The 19487-nt window shown below is 35.7% G+C and overlaps 2 protein-coding genes across 2 annotated transcripts; both read right to left on the bottom strand.

The window, feature by feature from the left end:
* Window positions 1–6533: 6533 nt before the first annotated feature.
* On the bottom strand, window positions 6534–9169 carry LOC109815715 (transcription factor DIVARICATA). The gene is given in 3 exon segments (XM_020380508.3): window positions 6534–7082; window positions 7084–7491; window positions 7982–9169. Coding segments are annotated over 3 exon segments (951 nt in total). The 5' UTR covers window positions 8413–9169; the 3' UTR covers window positions 6534–6970.
* Window positions 9170–16457: 7288 nt separating this feature from the next.
* Window positions 16458–18286, bottom strand: LOC145957452 (uncharacterized). Its single transcript, XM_083073711.1, has 2 exons — window positions 18019–18286; window positions 16458–16699 (listed from the first exon to the last, which is right to left on the bottom strand). The coding sequence occupies exons 1-2, from the start codon at window positions 18284–18286 to the stop codon at window positions 16458–16460; spliced, it is 510 nt and encodes a 169-aa protein (XP_082929837.1).
* Between the last annotated feature and the right edge of the window lie 1201 nt (window positions 18287–19487).

The raw sequence follows: 19487 nt of genomic DNA, 5'->3' as shown, positions 1-19487 counted from the left end.
TTTAAAATGAGTAAAAGACATTTTAACAAATTATATTAATCATAAAAAATTACTCAAAATAGATTTAAGAATTTATCATTATTTAAGCTTTAATTAAATAACACAAATTTAAATAAAATATATTAAGAGCACTAATTAATTAAATGACAATGACAATTATTATAAAATAATTAAACAATATAAAATGTGAATATATTAATAATTATTATAGATAAGAATAATCATAGAATAAGTAATAGTAATTAAAGGTTAAACAAATATATGAGGTTAGAAACACCCCACTAAATAATAACATAAATAAATAAACATAATAATTAAAAGTTAAGTAGTTAGATGAGGTTAGGAACACCTCACTGAATAAATATAACAATAACATAGTAATTAAAAGTTAAGTAGTTAGATGAGGTTAGGAACACCTCACTGAATAAATATAATAATAACATAAATAAACATTGTAATTAAAAGTTAAGTAGTTAAATGAGGTTAAGAACACCTCACTGAATAAATATATATAAATATAGTGAAGTTAGAAACACCTCACTGAATAAATATATAAATATAGTGAAGTTAGAAACACCTCACTGAATAAATATATAAATATAGTGAAGTTAGAAACACCTCACTGAATAAATATATAAATATAGTGAAGTTAGGGGCACCCCACTAAATAAATATAATCAAATAGATGCATAAATAATTACACATAATAGTATATAAAATTTTAAAAAGATAAGGTTCTCCTCCCCCTTACCTAAATAAACAAGAGCTACAACTTGAGCAGAACTTCCTCTTTTGGATTCCCTCTCTTTCCCTCTTTCTTTCTCTCTCCTTCTCTCTATTTTCTCTTCCTTCTCACTAATTTTTTTTTTCCGTAAACTTGTGTTTTCATTCCATGTGAAGCCTATTTATAATGATTGAAAAATACTATTCATAATAATATTATATTAGGATTACTATTTATAAAATAATATTATATTCAAATTAAGAAATTTGGAGGGATTCATTGAATTCCGCAGCCCCCTTCCGTAGCTTTGTAGCAGCCATTTACTATTTATTAAAATAATATTAAATTTACTATTCATTAAAATAATATTATATTTACTATTCATAATATTATAAAATATTATTATTTTTTTATTTTTTATTTTTACATTTTTTTTAACTTTTAATAATCCCATAAATATTTAAAATACATAAAAATAATCCTTAATACTGCATAAATTTTGGGATATTACAATTTGCATAAGCTACCCTCGGGTAAGTACGTTGAACGTTTCTCAAATCCTATATTCACACCCACCAAAAGAAAAATTCCTCATTTTTCATGTAATTTCATTTTATCAATCTTATAATCTTGTTGAGCTAGCTAGTCCATTTTTTTAGTTGACCAAAACATAAAGAAAATGTAAAACATTAAAAACTTAGGAAGAAAAGTTATTCAATTTTAAGGAAATCTATAGGTAAAATGAGAATATATATTATTAAAAAAATATAAAACTTCGAAAAATAAATACTAATGTAATAGTTTCTTTTTCTTTACTCTTTTTAGATGATCATTGCTAGCTCATTATTATGATAAGAGCTGATCCTAACTATTTTCTAATATTATGCTATCTCTAATAAAATTTATTAACCATACTTTTAAATATATGAAATGGTTCTTATAAATTTCATCACTAAAATAGTCTAACGTGACATTCATGTTTTAAAAATCATTCTTATATAAGAATTTTCGTTAGTCAATTTTTTATAGTAAAAAAAGGAAGAAATTAAGTGGATTTTAATTTGGAATCCACTTAAGTTAATTAAGAACTCTAATTAAGTTCTTTCATTAAAGCAAAATATAGAAAAGTCTTAAATGTTGTATGACAATAAGAGACCCATAAAAATGTATTAAGAACTCAAAACCTTTATAGACACTCTTAGATTGAAATTCACCATGTACTTCTTAATTATCAAATAGCATAACAATTTAAAGAGTTCAATAATTACTATGAGCCTAATTACAAGGACTCTGTCCCTTTAATAAATTTGCACGAATCTATTTCCTTTTATTAAAATGTTATTCATTCAGGCCTAAAGTACAAATATAAAGCCTTTCCTAAACCACAAATTCCTTCTGGTTGATCAACAGAATCCAACAGATTGCCCCACAGAATGGCATGAGGTTCCAAAAAAGAGATTGTGATTTGAAATTTGAGTAGCAGCATTATCTTTACTTGAGTAATGAATTAACTCCCGACTAATGTAGAGAAAAACAAGGCAAAGTTAAGTGCCAATAAAGGAAATACCAAAACAGGGACATGCACTAAAAAATATAAAGCAAAATAAACACTTGATCCCCAAAGAGATAAGAAAAAAGAATAAAAAGAAAAACTTAGATGCTTAGGGACACAAAGTGAAAAGTGAACAGAAATCAGCATTTGATGCTCCAATTTGTGGCCTTTGCTTTCATCTATGGTCAAAATTCCATATCAAACTCGGTTGGCCCATAACTTTCATACAAGGGACATCAATCTCAATCAACTCATTTCCATTATTATTGTACCAATTAAGTGCAGTGAAACAGCATAAAAGCCCTTTTGAAAGAAGTACATATCTATAAAACAAGTAAATTAAAATTATATATATGTGAGATATTAAGTTTAATCTTTATTCATTTAAAATCATCCTATATATTATTTCTAAAGTAAGTAAAATGACAACACTCTCTTTAATGCTCTTTCTAAAAAAAATTATTATCGACCAAAATTGTTGTAAATCAATCTTATTCTCATTTAATGAATATATCTTAGTCTCCAAAAATTTATAATTTTTAATAAATTTTAACCAATAAATACAAGTGTTAGAAAAATGTTACTAGTATTTTTCATTAAAGTAATTATTACAAAACTAGATAATTTTTTATTATATAAAATTTAATGATTGAATGACAATATAAAATTTTTTTTATCATGTCGGTGTATTCCAGTTAAATTAAATTCTTAAATATGTCAAAATTTTGTTAAAATTTAAAATAAATAAACATTTATTTATCTACAATAAAAAACTACCTTGAAAGAAGTTTTCTTATCTAAAATCAAGTGAAGCAATAAAGTACATTTACATGTAGTATAGAATCTAGCATGAAGTCAATAAAGTTCTTACTTTATTTTTTTTAAAATGTTTCATATTAATATATATATATATATATATATATATAAGTCATTTTCTATATTCTTAAAAATTTACTCTAAAAAAATTCATCTTTAAAAAATATATAAATATAATTACTTTTTTAATACTTATCTTAAAAATATTTTTATTTTTTATAAAACAATATTATTATCAATTTCAAATATTTGACTTTAATATTTATTTTAGAACTAACAATAGTTGAATCGCAATCTTCATGTGTTACTTTAAAGAAATGCAGTGTGACTCAGCAATTCCGGACTAAGCATATGATGACATGGCCTTCTGCCCAAATCAACTGCTTCCACATGCTTAAGAAAGTATGCCAGTGAATGATTCTCTCCTTCGATAATTCTACGCACTACTATTGTTCTTCATTCTTTAATTACTATCAATATTCCTTCTCCACGTAAGAACAACATAACCAATTGTCAGCTTATCGAAAAGTGAAAAAAGAACACACATATATATATATAAGTTAATCTTCTATATATTACTAATGTAAATTTTTTACACTGGTAACTAATTATATTTTTTAATGAGTTAATCACCTATACACTGCAAATGTAAAATTTTTTTATACTGACAACCAATTATATATCTTAATTGTTTCATGCCACTGTTAAAAGTAAATGTGCTTACAGTGACACGACACAATTAAGAAAGAGTTAATCACCTACATAATGCAGTTAAAATTTTCTTACACTGGCAACCAGTGTAAAATTTTCTTACACTGGCAACCAATTATATCTCTTAATTGTGTCATGTCACTGTAAACACATTTACTTTTAACAGTGACATGACACAATTAAGAGATATAATTGGTTGTCAATGTAAGAAAATTTGTTTATTCTAAGAATAAATATATGCATATTCTCAATCTAATTTTAATGATTTAATTATTAAATTTAAAGTTTTTAATACATAAATTAAATCTATAAATTTTAAAAAAATTAAAAAATTATTTAATATTTTGTTTCATTAATTCAAATTGACGGATAATCATAAAAGTATTTTATGTGTTGATTTGAATTAATGAAATAAAATATTAAATAATTTTTAAATCTTTTAAAAATTTACAAATTTAATATATACATTAAAATTTTTAAATTCCACAGTTGGATAGTTAAAATTTGATGTAAAATATGAGTTATTGAATAGAATAAGTCTAAGTAAACTTACTCGTAGAATAAACGAGTTTCTTCTTATCTTATATATATATATATATATATATATATATATATATATAAATGGTTCAAAAGTTACTTTTATTAACCATTACACTATTCAATAACTTTATATTAAATATGAATTTTTCAAAACTTACCATTAGATTGAAAATTCTTTACTCTTAAATCCTATATAAAAAAATTTATATTAATCTAAAATGATTTGATATCTCATTTTTGTAGAATAAAATATACATGATATATTTATTTTAAAATATAATAAAATATGAATACTTTAATTATGTTCAAATTTTTATTCAATGGTTGGATCAACGCAATTTATATTTAATATAAAATTATTGAGTGGTGTACCAGTCGACAAAAGTTACATCGATGTCATTTAAACCCTATATATATATATATATATATATATATATATATATATATATATATATATATATATATATATATATATATATATATATATATATATATATATATATATGGGGAATGCTAATGTACTCCCACCTATTTTTTAGTGGGAGTATGTTAGCAACCTACACCAATTTTTTAGGACAAAAAAACCACTCATTTATTTTGATTTGGTTAATTCGTACAAAGGATATTATAGTAATTTAATTTAATTTTAAATGAAAATAAAATTATTTTCTCTCTCTTATTAATTTCATTCTCCAATTCATTTATTTTTTCTATTAATAAATTTTTATTTGTTTAGAGAGAGAGGAGGGAGACATCATGAGAGATGAAAGAGAAATGAGTTAAAGAAAGAATTTAATAGGAGAGAGATAAATAAGTTAGAGAAAGAATTTAATAAGAAAGAGAAATGAGTTGGAGAAAAAAATTAATAAGAGAGAGAAAATATTTTGTTTTCATTTAAAATTAAATTAAATTACTATAATATCCTTTGTACGAATTAACCAAATCAAAATAAATGAGTGGTTTTTTTGTCCTAAAAAATTGGTGTAGGTTGCTAATATACTCCTACTAAAAAATAGGTGGGAGTACATTAACATTCTCCTATATATATATATATATATATATATATATATATATATATATATATATATATATATATATATATACGAGGACAAATCCAATTACTTTAAATATAAGTCTTGGTAGTCTTAGCTTACTCAATAATTCATGTTCTATATCAAATTTCAATAATTTAACCGTTAAATTAAAGAATTTTAAAATCATTTAATACTTCATTTCATCAATTCAAACTGATAGATAATCACAAAAATATTTTATACATTAATTTAAATCTATATAATAAATTATCATATGATTTTCAATTTTTTTAAAATTTTGCAAAACTTTTAAATTAATGATTAAATCATTGAAATTTGATATAAAATATGAGTTATTGAGTAAAATAAGTCTATTAAAAATAATTTTTAAAATAAGTCAATCCCTTCTCTTTACAATAATAATAATAATCAAAAGCAACAATAAAAAAAAAAATCTGACTTAGTTGATGCGTGAATATTATAAATCTCTTAGTACTTAATTCTATTTGTGTGAGTCATAAAAAAAAGATTAAATATTAGTCTCTCAAATTTATAATAAATTTATTTTTAGTCTCTTAAATTTAAAATTATTGATTTTAGACTTATAATTTTAAAAATTCTTATTTTAATTCCTTAGGTCACCAATAACACATCCAAAAATAATAGATTAAGACAACTATGCCGTATTAACTGTGTTTAATGTGATGTTTGCACTAAAAGGAACACTAGTCTGTATATTTTATATGACAATATTTGACAAATTTTCTAACAAAATTTGAATATAAAAATTAAAATAAGATTGTTTTAAAATTATAGAGACTAAAAAAATCAATTCTAAGTTTAATAGACTAAAAATAAATTTATTTTAAATTTAAAAAATTAAAAACATATTTAAACCTTAAAAAAACTAACACATAGACTTATTAGAGGCAGCAAATAAAACAATAAATTATTGCAGATGTGGACTCGGATCTTAGTGTCCACCAGGTTGTAGAACTAATGGTCCCAAGACATTATGTTTCATATCAAAAGCTTTATGATCACATTTCATTCAGTAAACGAGGACCAAAGCTCTGTCCAACTCCTCATCACATTTGAAAAAGCATTCTGGTATAATCATACTTTATGGCTTTAAATAATAAATACACTCCTAACATAGACTAATAAAAATCAACACAAATTGCTTTATATTACACCACTAGTACATCAACATGATTGATCTTTTTATTTAATTCTATATATAAACTTGGAACTTCATGTATATTTGAAGCATCTTATAAAAAGTTAAGATATAACTTCTCTTTCTCAGGGCACTCTGCAGATAACTCCTCCCTATATAGGAAGATGAACATCAATTGCAAGCTCACTCAAACCTACCACCTAACTACAATCAAATTACCAAACTTGTAATCAGAAGATCATATTATACATCCCAAACTTAACTTCTCTGACAGAATAGTCCCAGAATTTTAATATCAGAACACAATTGGAACTAACCTCTACAAATATTCTAATTATTAGAAACTAACTCAAGTCCACCTCAACATATCACACAAACCATCTATGAAGCAATCCAAAGTCACTGGAAAAGGTCTAAAACTTTTGTACCCTCAAAACTCTAAACCCTGCATCACATGCATAGATCATATTGTTCATCAATTGCATTTGCAAAATAGTATCATAAGGTGAAAACCGGCATCCATGGAGATTGTCCGAGTAAATCATGCTCCTGTGGTCTAGATTCATATGAAGAAATCCCATGAAGTGGCGTTGCCATGAACATGCTTCCGTTTGTTGAATTGAAAACAATTGGCATGTCTTCACACGCCAATTTCCACTCATATTCTTGCTTAAGCATGCTAGACAATTTCTGATTCTGCAAGGGAGAAGAGGGCCTTGTAGTGTCTGATGAAGGAGATTTTGTTTCTTGGAGATTGACCATTGTGATGTCATGGATGCTAGACCTTCTCTTATCCTTCCCTCCTGTAAGCTGCCTGATATAGTACTTCTGAGCATGACTTGCAACCTGAGTTGGTGTCCTTGAGGTCACAAAGTTCTTAGAGATGTTTCTCCAATCTCCTTTACCATACTTCTTGAGACCCAGCAGAAATTGCCTGTGGTTGTTACATAACCAAGGGCATTAAAACAGGTAAAGATAAACACCCTGAACATGAGGCAAATATGAAAATGCATAGAAACAGCTAGAAAAGCACATGTCATGGCAAGATCACATAATAATCAAGCAGAAGCTGATTTATAAACACTCAACCAACCAAATACCATAAATCAACCATCCAAAGTTGAATAAATATAAACAATGTTTTAAGTTGAAAATTGAAATCATGGCACGATTCTTGATATTGTGAGAAATTGTAGACAAATGTGGTCAATGCAACCATAATTGCGGTCACATAGACCTTGAAAACCTTGATATTATCGCCAAAATTGCAGTCATAGATTACTTACTACAAAGAAACATCATAAATAGAAAGCATTTTACCATCCTAGCTAATCAATGATTCTTCATTACTTGAATAACCCATAAATTTGAACATTAGTCTAATTTGAGGTCACTGCTGAAGGTGATGATATGCAATTAATTACCTATGCTCCTCTTCAGTCCATGGCACTCCTTTCTTCCTTTCATGCTCAGATGGCCTAGTGGATGCACCCCTTTTCCCACCAACACTACAAAACTGCTTGAACTCATCATAGCCTTGATTGTTATCATCCCACTCCAATGTGAAAGAAATGGCAGCAGTATAGCCAGGAACCGGGACCAAACCTGCTTCAATGACACACACATCTTCCTCTAGCTCTCTGTACTGTTTGATCACATCACCAACAGTTTTTCCTGGAATCATGGCTGCCACCCTCATCCATCTATCTGGTGTGTCCTTATCAAAGTAAGCCAAAGCATTCTCAAACACCTTGTTCTCCTCTGGGGTCCATCTTGCTCCCTTGCTTTCCTGGAACAACCAATTGGAATTTTGAAAGTAGGAGGCTGGAGAGAGTACTTCAATTCCCCTATCCATTGATCCAACTAACAGTTGCACATAGCAAGAAGCATGCCAAAACAGTGTTCTATAATTCAACCTCTATCTCTAAGAAAAGTTCAAAGAGAGAGAGGTAACCCAGATAGGAGCTTCTTATGGACAAAGAAACATGTAATCAACAAGCATTTGGAAGGAATCTAGAAGATGCTTTGTTTCCAAAACTTAAAATGATGGACAAAGGTTGAACCCTTAAGGAACTCTTCAGATCTAAGAGAAGATGAAACAATCACCAAAAAGCAAAAGAGAAAGGAAAAGGCTAAATCCCCATTAGAGAGGTTCCTAGAGTGACACTCAATAATTGGGACTTGGGAGGGTTCCCAAGAGCATCTAAAAGATAAATACACGTATCTATGTAGTATTGGACAATTGGAGCTAGAATCTTTGATAGGACCAAAAACAGTGAAGAGGGGGCAATTGAGAAAAGCAAAAAGTTGAAATCTTTTAAGAAGAATAGCAGTGGCTATGAGTTGTGTGTGTTGTGCAGGGAGTAGTACAGGGAGTGAAGAGAAATGTGTCAAGTGTGTTGAAGTGATTGGAAGACAGGGATCTATGGAAGAGAGATAGTGAAAAGGGGTGAGTTGTGATTGGTGCAGCGGATGTTTGTGGGGGCTGAGAGTGAGTGTGTGATAGAGAAAGACTAAGGTAAGAGACAGAGACACACTAACAATCTTTTGTTCCAGTTTTGAGTGAGACGATGAAGGTGTCTTTGTCAACTCATGGCCAAATTCACAAATGATAGCAACTTCAGCAACTCAATCGAGGTTGGCACAAGTGTCAAGCATCTACAGACTATAGTTAATTCTTATTATTCTTTTAGAGTGAGATTCACCTCACAACTAGGGATGGCAACCGGGCGGGTCGGGTACGAGTTTTATGATACCCGTTTCTATTTCTGCAAGTTAAACCTATTTCTGTCTCTGTCGGGTATCGGGTATACCCGTACTCATTAATTTTTTTTTTGTTAAAAAAACTGATATTTTTAAATTATTTTTTTATTATATTATAATTATAATTAGGTTATTTATTTTATCTCATATGATAATAAATAATCGCACAGAAAAAATATTAAATTTTTTTAATATAATTAAATTGAAAGTAAATATTAAATTAAAAATAAGAATGGAGACGAGTACGGGTACGGGGCGGGTAAGTACATACCCGTACCCGTACTCGTACCCGATTTAATATATTGGGTTTTACCCGTACCCGTACCTATGGGTGGCAAAACGGGCCAGCCCGCCCCTTTTTGGCCCGCCGATGAAAAACGGGCTGAAAATGCTGGCCTGCCCCGCCTAAAGATGGGTTGGCGGGCCGGCGGGCCAGCCCGCATACCCAAAAAATAATTTGCAAAAAAATGGAAAAAAATAGTCCATGTTTCCTTTGATTCCAGCTATCATTAAAATGGCAGTTAGTGTACTCAAAGTTCCACCAGGGTGTGCAAACGTTTCTTTCACTCTAGCCAAAGATCGATAGTGGACCCATTCCCATCGAGAAAACCATAAAACATGTAGGGTCCTTCTGCATATAATTATGTGTCTTTGCCAGATATATGTGAAAGCAAAGTTTGCTGATGAGACATTAATTTGGGAATCTGATTTTTTTTTACATGTTGGGCCTGATTTTTTTTTTATATAAAGCCTATTATTTTATTTATACTAAAGCCCAATCACCTATGCGGGCTGGCGGGTTGTGACGGGCCAGCCCGCTATTTGGCCCGCCGGGTTGGAGGGCTTGGCAAGGCGGGCTTGGTGGGTTGGCAGGCTGAAATGATGGGTCCGACTTGCCAAAAATTGGCGGCCAACGGGCCGGCTCGCGAGCCACGACCCATTTTGCCATCCCTACCCGTACCCGTACCCGGTCAAACCGGGTATTTCCCGTCAAAGTTGGGACGGGTTCGAGTATTACTCGCAGGTACGAGTATATTTGTCATCCCTACTCACAACAGTTCATTCAACAAGAGTGATCGAATACATTCTCTTTTAAACATATTTTCTTTTAATGATTGAGATTTATTAAAAAAAATTAATAAAAATATAAATTTAATTAAAAAAAAAGTGTGTGATTTATGAATTTAGCTCTTTTAAAGTGAAAGAGTGCATTTTAACCTATAAAACACACTCACAATTATTGATTAAAAAATTAATAATTGATAATCATAATTGTAACGACCCAACTGGTCACTACATACAGCACAGTACACCACAACACCACACAGAAAAGAGCAAGTATATATATAAACAACTAGAATATATACACAAGGTCCAATCTGGGGCTAAAAATCCAAATATACAAAATACAGCCCAATTGCTACACTAAGTAGCTGAAAACAACAAAAGAGTAACTCCATCTGCCAGCTACAGACCTACCTCTAGACACCAACCTATCCCTGCTCTGCTCCCATACATAGTATGATCATTGCAGTCCAAACCACATGGAAACAACAAAGGGTAAGCTAGTGAAAAGAATCAATATACATATATAAAGATACATGAATGGTAAACAGCTACAGCTATCAGCACATCATCAGCATACAACTCAGCACATCTACAACATAAACAGAAATAACCACACAAATGCGTCGTCATGCATATCAGCTAAATTTGGTCTCTTGTAAGCGGTATAGCTCAACCTGTCCCCTATATCGTGGTCACTTTGTACATGTGTTCCTCGACCTTGCCCACACACGGGACCACTAAGAACTTAGAGGAGAACAACAAGTTACCACTTAAAGGGTCAGCTTTCCAGGGAGGGTTTTCAACAAATTGGGCTCTAAGAGCACCACAGTCACTCAATCCACACAATGGGATGAGGAATTTCGAAAAACATCTCCTCTAGTCCTAGTGATCAACAGCTCAGCCTTACGGCCTACAACAGCTCAGCCTTACGGCCTACAACAGTTTATATCAGCATGCAGCACAGCACAGCAAATCAGCAATATCAGCATACAGCATACAGCACAGCTCAACATCATAAAATATAGCTTAAACAACTCACAGCCCAGCTTAATCAGCTCACAGCACAATAATATTATAATTCAGCATTAACATCTAACAGCACAACAATATTCATCATTTACAGGTCAACTCAGCATATAACAACATCTACCAGCAATTTCAGCATGATTCAACACATAACAGCATATAAGTAACCATCACACCTGCGGTCGGCGCACTCATGGTCGCGCTCGACGTGGCACAACCAGAGAGCATCAGGGCCCCAACGCGCTCGGCGCAATTCCCATTGCGCCCGACGTGCTAGGAGACAGAGACCTCAAAAGGTCTCACACGCCTGGTGTGCAAACCCTAAGTAGAGACTTCCCCGAAGTCTCACGCCCGGTGCAATATCAATTGCGCCTGGTGCCACCTCTGGCAAAGACTCCCAAGGAGTCTCCAGCCCGGCGAGACGTGGTCACGCCCGGCGCCACACCAGAAATCCCAAAAACATGTCACATACTCATATCGTGCCCAGCGCGGTCCTACCACGCCCGGCGTGGGCCATCCAGAGGCACACATTCTCAAGCTCGCCCGGCGCACACATCTTTTCGCCCAGCGGGCTTGCCCAAATGGAGCCCTCTGGTGGTCACGCGCCCGGTGCCAAGAACTGCGCCCGGCGTGATGCCGAGCAGCAACTCACCAAGTTTCGAAAATCTTGCTCAAAACTTGCAAAAATCAACATTTCCAGCACATGCAAACCAACCAAAATATCACATTTTAATCAAACATCACGAAAAACACCTCATTTTCAGCATGCAACCATCAAACAAGAAAAACTCAAATTTCACCTGAAACCCCAAAAACCCGAAAACTAATTTTCTTCCATCTCAGCTAAAGATCATCCATCAACAAGCAGCTAATGAGTTTCTAAGACTTATTTTCAACCAAAAACAGCAAAAACCTAACTTCCCTTACCTCGGTGCGAAGAATCTGAGCTCCGAGAAGAAGAAAATGTTCAACGGAGAAGAAATGGGGAAGAAAATGAAGAAAATAAGCTCCACACGGCTCAACAAGCAATCCCACACTTACTTAGCACCTTCAATCGAAAGAGAGCACCACAAAGAGTTTAAGAGCAAAGAAAAGGGATGAATGGGGCAAAGAGAGTGAAAGTGAGGGTTGGTTGTGAGGGAAGAGAAGAAAGAAAACGAAAAGGGGTCTCACAACCTCCCCAACAACAAGAGTTTTCGTCCCCGAAAACAAACTTACTTGGAAAAAGAAACGGATACCACTCCTTGCACTGCTGCTCCACCTCCCAAGTAGCCTCACCAGTAGCTGCATCCCACAACACCTTCACCAGAGCAATGAACTTGCCCCTTAACTCCTTCAGCTTATGATCAACCACAACTACCAGTAACTTCTCAAACGTCAGATTCTCCTTCACCCGCACATCATCCAGCTCCACCACATGACCAGGGTCATGAACATACTTTCTCAGTTGGGATACATGAAATACATCGTGTAGGTTTGAAGGAGATGGTGGCAAGGCCAACCGATAAGCAACCGGACCCACACACTGTATGATCTGATAGGGACCAACAAACCTGTGTCAACTTCCTTGCCTTTAGCGCTCTACCCACACCAGAGGTCGGGGTCACTTTCAGAAACACATGCTCCCCTTCAGCAAATTCTAAAGGCTTTCACCTTTTATCAGCATATGATTTCTGCCTACTCTGAGCAGTCTTCATCCTCTCCTGAATCAGCTTCACCTTCTCAATAGTTTATAGGATTAACTCCGATTCCACAACCACTAACTCACCATCCTGATACCAGCACAGAGGAGTCCTACATCTTCTGCCATACAAGGCTTCAAACGGCGCTATCCCAATACTAGCATGAAAGCTATTATTGTAAGTAAACTCAACCAGCGGTAGGACCTCCTCCCAGCTTCCCAAGTGGTCTAACACACAAGCCCTCAACAAATCCTCCAAGGAGTAGATTGTCCTCTCTGACTGACCATCCGTCTGCGAATGATAAGCAGAACTCAGCTTCAGCTTCGTGCCTAAGGCTTGATGTAGACTCTGCCAAAATCTGGAAGTGAACCTCGGATCTCTGTTTGAAATAATACTGGAAGGCACCCCGTGCAACCGTACTATTTCCCTCACATACAACTGCGTCAGCTTCTCCAAGGACCACTTGATGTTGACAGACAAGAAATGTGCACACTTGGTCAACCGATCAACGATCACCCAGATAGCATCACTATTCCTAGCCGACCTAGGCAACCCCACAACGAAATCCATAGTGATACTATCTCACTTCCATTCCGGAATCTCCATCTGCTGCATCAAACCACTCGGCTTCTGATGCTCCACCTTCGCCTTCTAACATGTCAGACAGGCCACCACATATTCAACTATCTCCTTCTTTATACCAGACCACCAGAAAGTCTTCTTGAGGTCTTGGTACATCTTAGTCATACCAGGATGTATGCTAAGTCTGCTCTTGTGGCCTTCCTCCAACATAGCTCTCTTTAGCTCAGCATCATGAGTTAGGCAAATTCTGCCCTTGAACCTCAAGATTTCATCTCTGCCCAGCTCAAAACCAACAGCCTTCTCGGTACCCAGTAAACCAAGAAGCTTCACCAGCTCAACATCTTGCAACTGCTTCTGTCTAACCTGCCTCGAGAACTCACTAGTTATGGTAATCATCCCACAACTAATGTGATCCTGAGCCAACTCCACACAAAGATTTAAATTTCTGAACTCCTCCATCAGCTCTAGCTCTCTCACCATCATACTAGACATGTGGATAGATTTCCTACTCAGCGCATCCGCCACAACATTGGCCTTCCCAGGATGATACATCAACTGGAAGTCATAATCCTTCAAAAACTCCATCCACCGCCTCTACCTCATGTTCAGCTCCTTCTGATCAAACAGGTACTTCAGACTCTTGTGATCACTGAAGACGTTGAACCGAGCACTATACAGATAATGCCTCCATATCTTCAAGGAAAAAACAATTGCTGCTAACTCCAAGTCATGAGTGGGATAATTCCTTTCATGATTCTTCAGTTGCCTTGAAGCATATGCCACAACTTTCCTGTTCTGCATCAGCACACACCCCAAACCCTGGTGAGAAGCATCATAATACACATCAAAAGGTTCACTAGAGTCGGGCAACACCAGCACAGGAGAAGTAGTCAACCTCCTCTTCAACTCATCAAAACTCTACTCACAGGCATCAGTCCAAATGAACGGCTTCTCCTTCCTTGTCAATTGGGTTAGAGGCGCTACTATCTTGGAGAATCCCTCAATGAACCTTCGATAGTAACTCGCTAGACCCACAAAACTCTGAATGTCAGTGATAGTTCTTGGACACTCCCACTGCAACACCGAATCCACCTTAGTCGGATCAACAACAATCCCCTCAGTTGAGATCACATGTCCCAAGAACTTCACTTCATCCAACCAAAACTCACATTTTGAAAGCTTAGCATACAGCTGCTTCGCCTTTAAAACCTCCAGCACCAATCGCAAGTGCTCTCCATGCTCCTCCGGGGTCCTTGAATAAATCAGGATGTCATCAATAAACACCACCACAAATTTATCCAAGAAGGGCCGGAAGATCATGTTCATGTAATCCATGAACACTGTCGGGGCGTTGGTCACACCAAACGGCATCACAACATACTCGTAGTGACCATACCTAGTCCTGAAAGCAGTCTTCGGTATGTCACCCTCCTTCACCCTAATCTGGTGATAACCTGACCTCAAGTCAATCTTCAAGAAAATCGGTGCTCCCTTCAGCTGATCCATTAAGTCATCTATCCGGGGAAGCGAATATTTGTTCTTAATGGTCAACTTGTTCAACTGTCGGTAATCAACACACAGTCGACTAACTTCATCTTTCTTCTTCGCTAACAAGACGGGAGCACCCCACGGCGATACACTCGGCCACACCAACTGCTTCTCCAACAGGTCCTCCAACTAACCTTTCAGCTCAACCAACTCAGCTGGGGCCATCCTATAGGGAGCCACCGACACTGGCCCTGCACCTGGAACCAAGTCAATGCTAAACTCCATCTCCCTAGTAGGAGGCAACCCAAGCACCTCATCAGGGAACACCTCGGCAAAATCTCTCACCACATCAATCTCAGCAATGACCCTCTCGGTCTCCACACTCATGGCAGCAAGCAAAAGACAGCACTCTGCTCCATCTCTCAACAAGGATTCAGCTTGAACAGCTGAAATCAACAGCTCCTCCTCCACTTGAGGAAAGATCAGCCTCCTATGGCATAATCTATAAGGATGCGATTGGCAGACAACCAATCCATCCCTAAAATTATGTCAATATCCACTAAAGGCAAACAAATCAAGTTCACCTTGTACCTCTTCTCATTCACAACAATTGGACAGCCAGCACACAAGTCAGAAGCAACTACCGAAGCAGAAGCGGGCGTCAACACTAGCAGTCTCAACCAAAAATCACACACCGGCACACCCAGCATAGCAGCACAAGCATAAGAAATAAAAGAATGAGAAGCTCCAGAGTCAAACAAGATCATCACATCCTTACTAGCAGCTCTACCCTTCCCCTTCACAAGATCTGAGGAAGTAAAAGCTTCAGCCCCAATCAAAGCGAACACTCTACTAGCTATAGTAGGTCTGTCACCTCTCTAAGCGTCACCTCTCTAAGTATCACCCCTCTGGGCACCCCTCTTCGATCTGCTTCTGGCTAGACAATTGGTCGACTCATGACCCATTTGATGGCACCTGAAACACTGGCTCTCCGTGTGTGGACAATCCCTGACAAAATGGAATCCAACACTCCTGTAACATTTGAGAGTGGCACATCCACCCTGTCTCCCTCCTCTAGCAGCATTAGAAGGTTTCCTAATGACAGGACCCCCTACTGTGGTTGGGGCCTATCATATGGCTTCCTCTGACTTTCTCCTCTTTTAGACCCAACTGGTCCCTCAGCAGTCTTCATCACACGGTTGCCACCTTCTAACCGCTCAACTACCTTAGCCTTCTCCACCAAGGGCGGAAACTCAGTGATGGCCATAGGCACCACCACCCTCTTCAGCTCCTATCTCAAACCTTCAGCAAACTTCTTGCATTTCCAGGCCTCAGAAATAGCTTGCCAATAGAAACGAGTTAGGTGTTCGAATCTCATTGCATACTCGGATACTGACATCCCACCCTGGTGCAACCGCATGAACTCGGCCTCCTTAGCGTGGCTCACGCTCTCTGGGTAGTACTTCTCAAGAAACACTCTCCAGAAGCAGTCCCAGTCCATTGCAACACCTTGTTGAGATTTTCGTTGAAGTACTTTTGTTATAATTGTAAATCAGTTTAATTCTATCAACGGTCTCAAACACGGCAAGTATACCGGCCGTTCAAGTAGTAAAAATATCGTATCCATAGGGATTAGAAGGTAAAATAAGCATTTATTGACTATTCGTGACTAAAGAATAATTCCAATTTCATAGTTTGTCATGTGAATTCAAAGTTGTGACTATTGGAATGAAAGCTATAAATAAATATTGGTTTGTGAGTGGAAAAGGATAGAAATGGTATAATGGTTTTGTGAGGTTGTGGGGGTCAGATTTCACCAAACGTTACACTAATGAATCCTTAATCTCTTGTTACATATATTGCTTAGTCAACCCATAAGTTTACTCAAACCTAATCCCTTAGAGAAAGAGCCTAGGTGCGGATATTGAATATCAATCCCTTGAGTACCCAATACTTACACCCGCATTACCGATTAGGGTTTAAGACTACTAATGGGTCAAGCTCTATCCCTAGATACAATCTCCACTAGGCATATGTTCCAGAACTAGTTTCAATGGTATTTCCCAATACTCAATGGAACCTTAAATCATACAAAGGGTGATCAATCCAAAGCAAACATTAAGCGTAGAAACGTACACAACAAATAATGAAACAATACATATATATATCATTAAAAACGTAAGGATTACAATAGAGTACGTTGGTTACATCTAACCCCACAAAAATGGGTGGAACCACTCAATAATGAGGGTAAATACAAAATAGAGATGAAAGGAGAAGTGAAGAACCGAAGGAAAGATCCACACACGAACGTTCCCAAGCTCTGAGAATTCCTTCTACAGCTCCAAGGAGGCGCCCCTGCGTGAATGAGGAAGAAAACCCCCGAAAATGCCTTCAAATACGAGCTTGGGAGTCAAATTAGGGTTTACGCGCCCGGCGCATAAGTCGTAGCGCCCAGCGCAGGGCCTTCCAAGAAGTTAAGCATTTTCTGCCTCAGTACACGCCCGACGCAATTCCTTTTGCGCCCGGCGCAATGTCTTCCAGAGACTTTGAATCACTCTCTGTTTCGATCACGCCCCGCACGGGTCATCTTGCGTCCGGCGCAACCACCCTGCTCTGCTCCTTAGCTTCTTATATTTCCAATCCTAAAAGTCTTCAATCCTCAATTCTCTAGCTCAATACCTGCACAAAAAATAAGGTGTATTAAGGTATTGTTAGCTAAATTTGGGTTAGTTATATGTGCACACAAATTGAATCAAAAAGAGAACAATTGTATTGCAATGGTTCAAAGAATGAGTGAAATTGTTTATTAAGTCTTGTCCAAAAAGAGGTATAATTGAGACTTAACACACCTCTAGTAGTCATCATGTGATGGGTACCCCTCCACCAATGCTCAGCCTCTTCTACCAGCATGTACACAACATATGCCAGCCTCCTCTCCTGAGAACATCCCAACACTGTGAAGATCTTCTCCAGCTCACAAATCCAGTGGTCAGCTACCTCTGGGTCTGTATCTCCCTTGAACTGCGGAGGATGACATTTCTGGAACTCAGCAAGATCCCGGCTCTCCTGTGACCCCATGGGCCTTGCTGCACCAGTTGCAGCTCTATCAGCGTCCATCCTAGCAAAATAAGCATTTTGCTGCTGCATAACCATAACCATCATCTCCATGGCACGGGCTATCTGCTCATTGGTTCTAGTCATTGTTTACAAAAGTAACAGCACCTTCAGTACACAATAACTAAACCAAACAACAATCAACAGCACAACAATCAACAAAGAAATTAGCACAGCACAAAGTTCATCACAACAAAAGGCTAAAGGAACCACCCCCACAGAGTGTCCACTAGACTCGAACTGCTTTGATACCACTCAAGTGTAACGACCCGACTGGTCACTACACACATCACAGTACACCATAGCACCACACAAAAAAGAGCAAGTATATATATAAACAACTAGAATATATACACAAGGTCCAATCTAGGGCTAAAAATCCAAATATACAAAATACAGCCCAATTGCTACACTAAGTAGTTGAAAACAACAAAAGAGTAACTCCATCTGCCAGCTGTAGACCTGCCTCTAGACACCAACCTATCCCTGTTCTGCTCCCATACATAGTATGATCATTGCAGTCCAAACCACATGAAAATAACAAAGGGTAAGCTAGTGAAAAGAATCAACATACATATATAAAGATACATGAATGCTAAACAACTACAGCTATCACACTACAAGAAAAATGCTGATTTATGACGGAAATTTCTAATGAAAACAGGTAAATTTTCGACAGATTTTTCTTTTTCTGATGGATTTTCGACGGATTTTAATCCGTCGAAAAAAGTGGCGTTGGAAAAAAAATCCGTCGGAAATAATTTTTTTCGACGGGCTTTTTTGTTGGAAAATTCTGTCGGAAATTTCTGATAATTTTTCGACGGAATTTTTTGTCGGAAATTATAATTTTTTTTAATTTTAATAAATTTATTAATGTAACAACCCTCATATTTGGCCTCTAAAGAGTTCTATTTCACAATATTTCACTGTTTAGCGTATTTTATCCTTACTTGTGCAATTTCTGGGAGACTTCTCGAAGGTCACCCATCCTTGTACTACTCCAGGTTAAGCACGCTTAACTGTGAAGTTCTGATGAGTAAGCTACCGAAATGTATATGTATGTTGTCAGTATAACTTGTACAAATTAATTCATTTAAGTCATCCTTAAATATACAATTTCATATTTGTACTATAATAATAATATATAATAATTTTATATTACGAATAATAATAATAATAATAATATATTTAATTATTCTTTATT

Source organism: Cajanus cajan, chromosome 4 (assembly GCF_000230855.2).
Source record: "Cajanus cajan strain Asha chromosome 4, NIPB_CcT2T_4, whole genome shotgun sequence".
In the NCBI taxonomy this organism is placed as follows: Eukaryota; Viridiplantae; Streptophyta; class Magnoliopsida; order Fabales; family Fabaceae; genus Cajanus; species Cajanus cajan.
The sequence above is the reverse complement of the archived record's forward strand: the minus strand, read 5'-3'. Positions and strand labels throughout refer to the sequence as shown.

Bases quoted from the DNA above. Each gene is read 5' to 3' on its own strand.
- LOC145957452 (XM_083073711.1), bottom strand. From the start codon at position 18,286: ATGGACGCTGATAGAGCTGCAACTGGTGCAGCAAGGCCCATGGGGTCA. The intron at 16,700-18,018 runs GTGTGTTAAGTC...TTATAACAAAAG, and splicing joins TCACATGATGACTACTAGAG to TACTTCAACGAAAATCTCAA.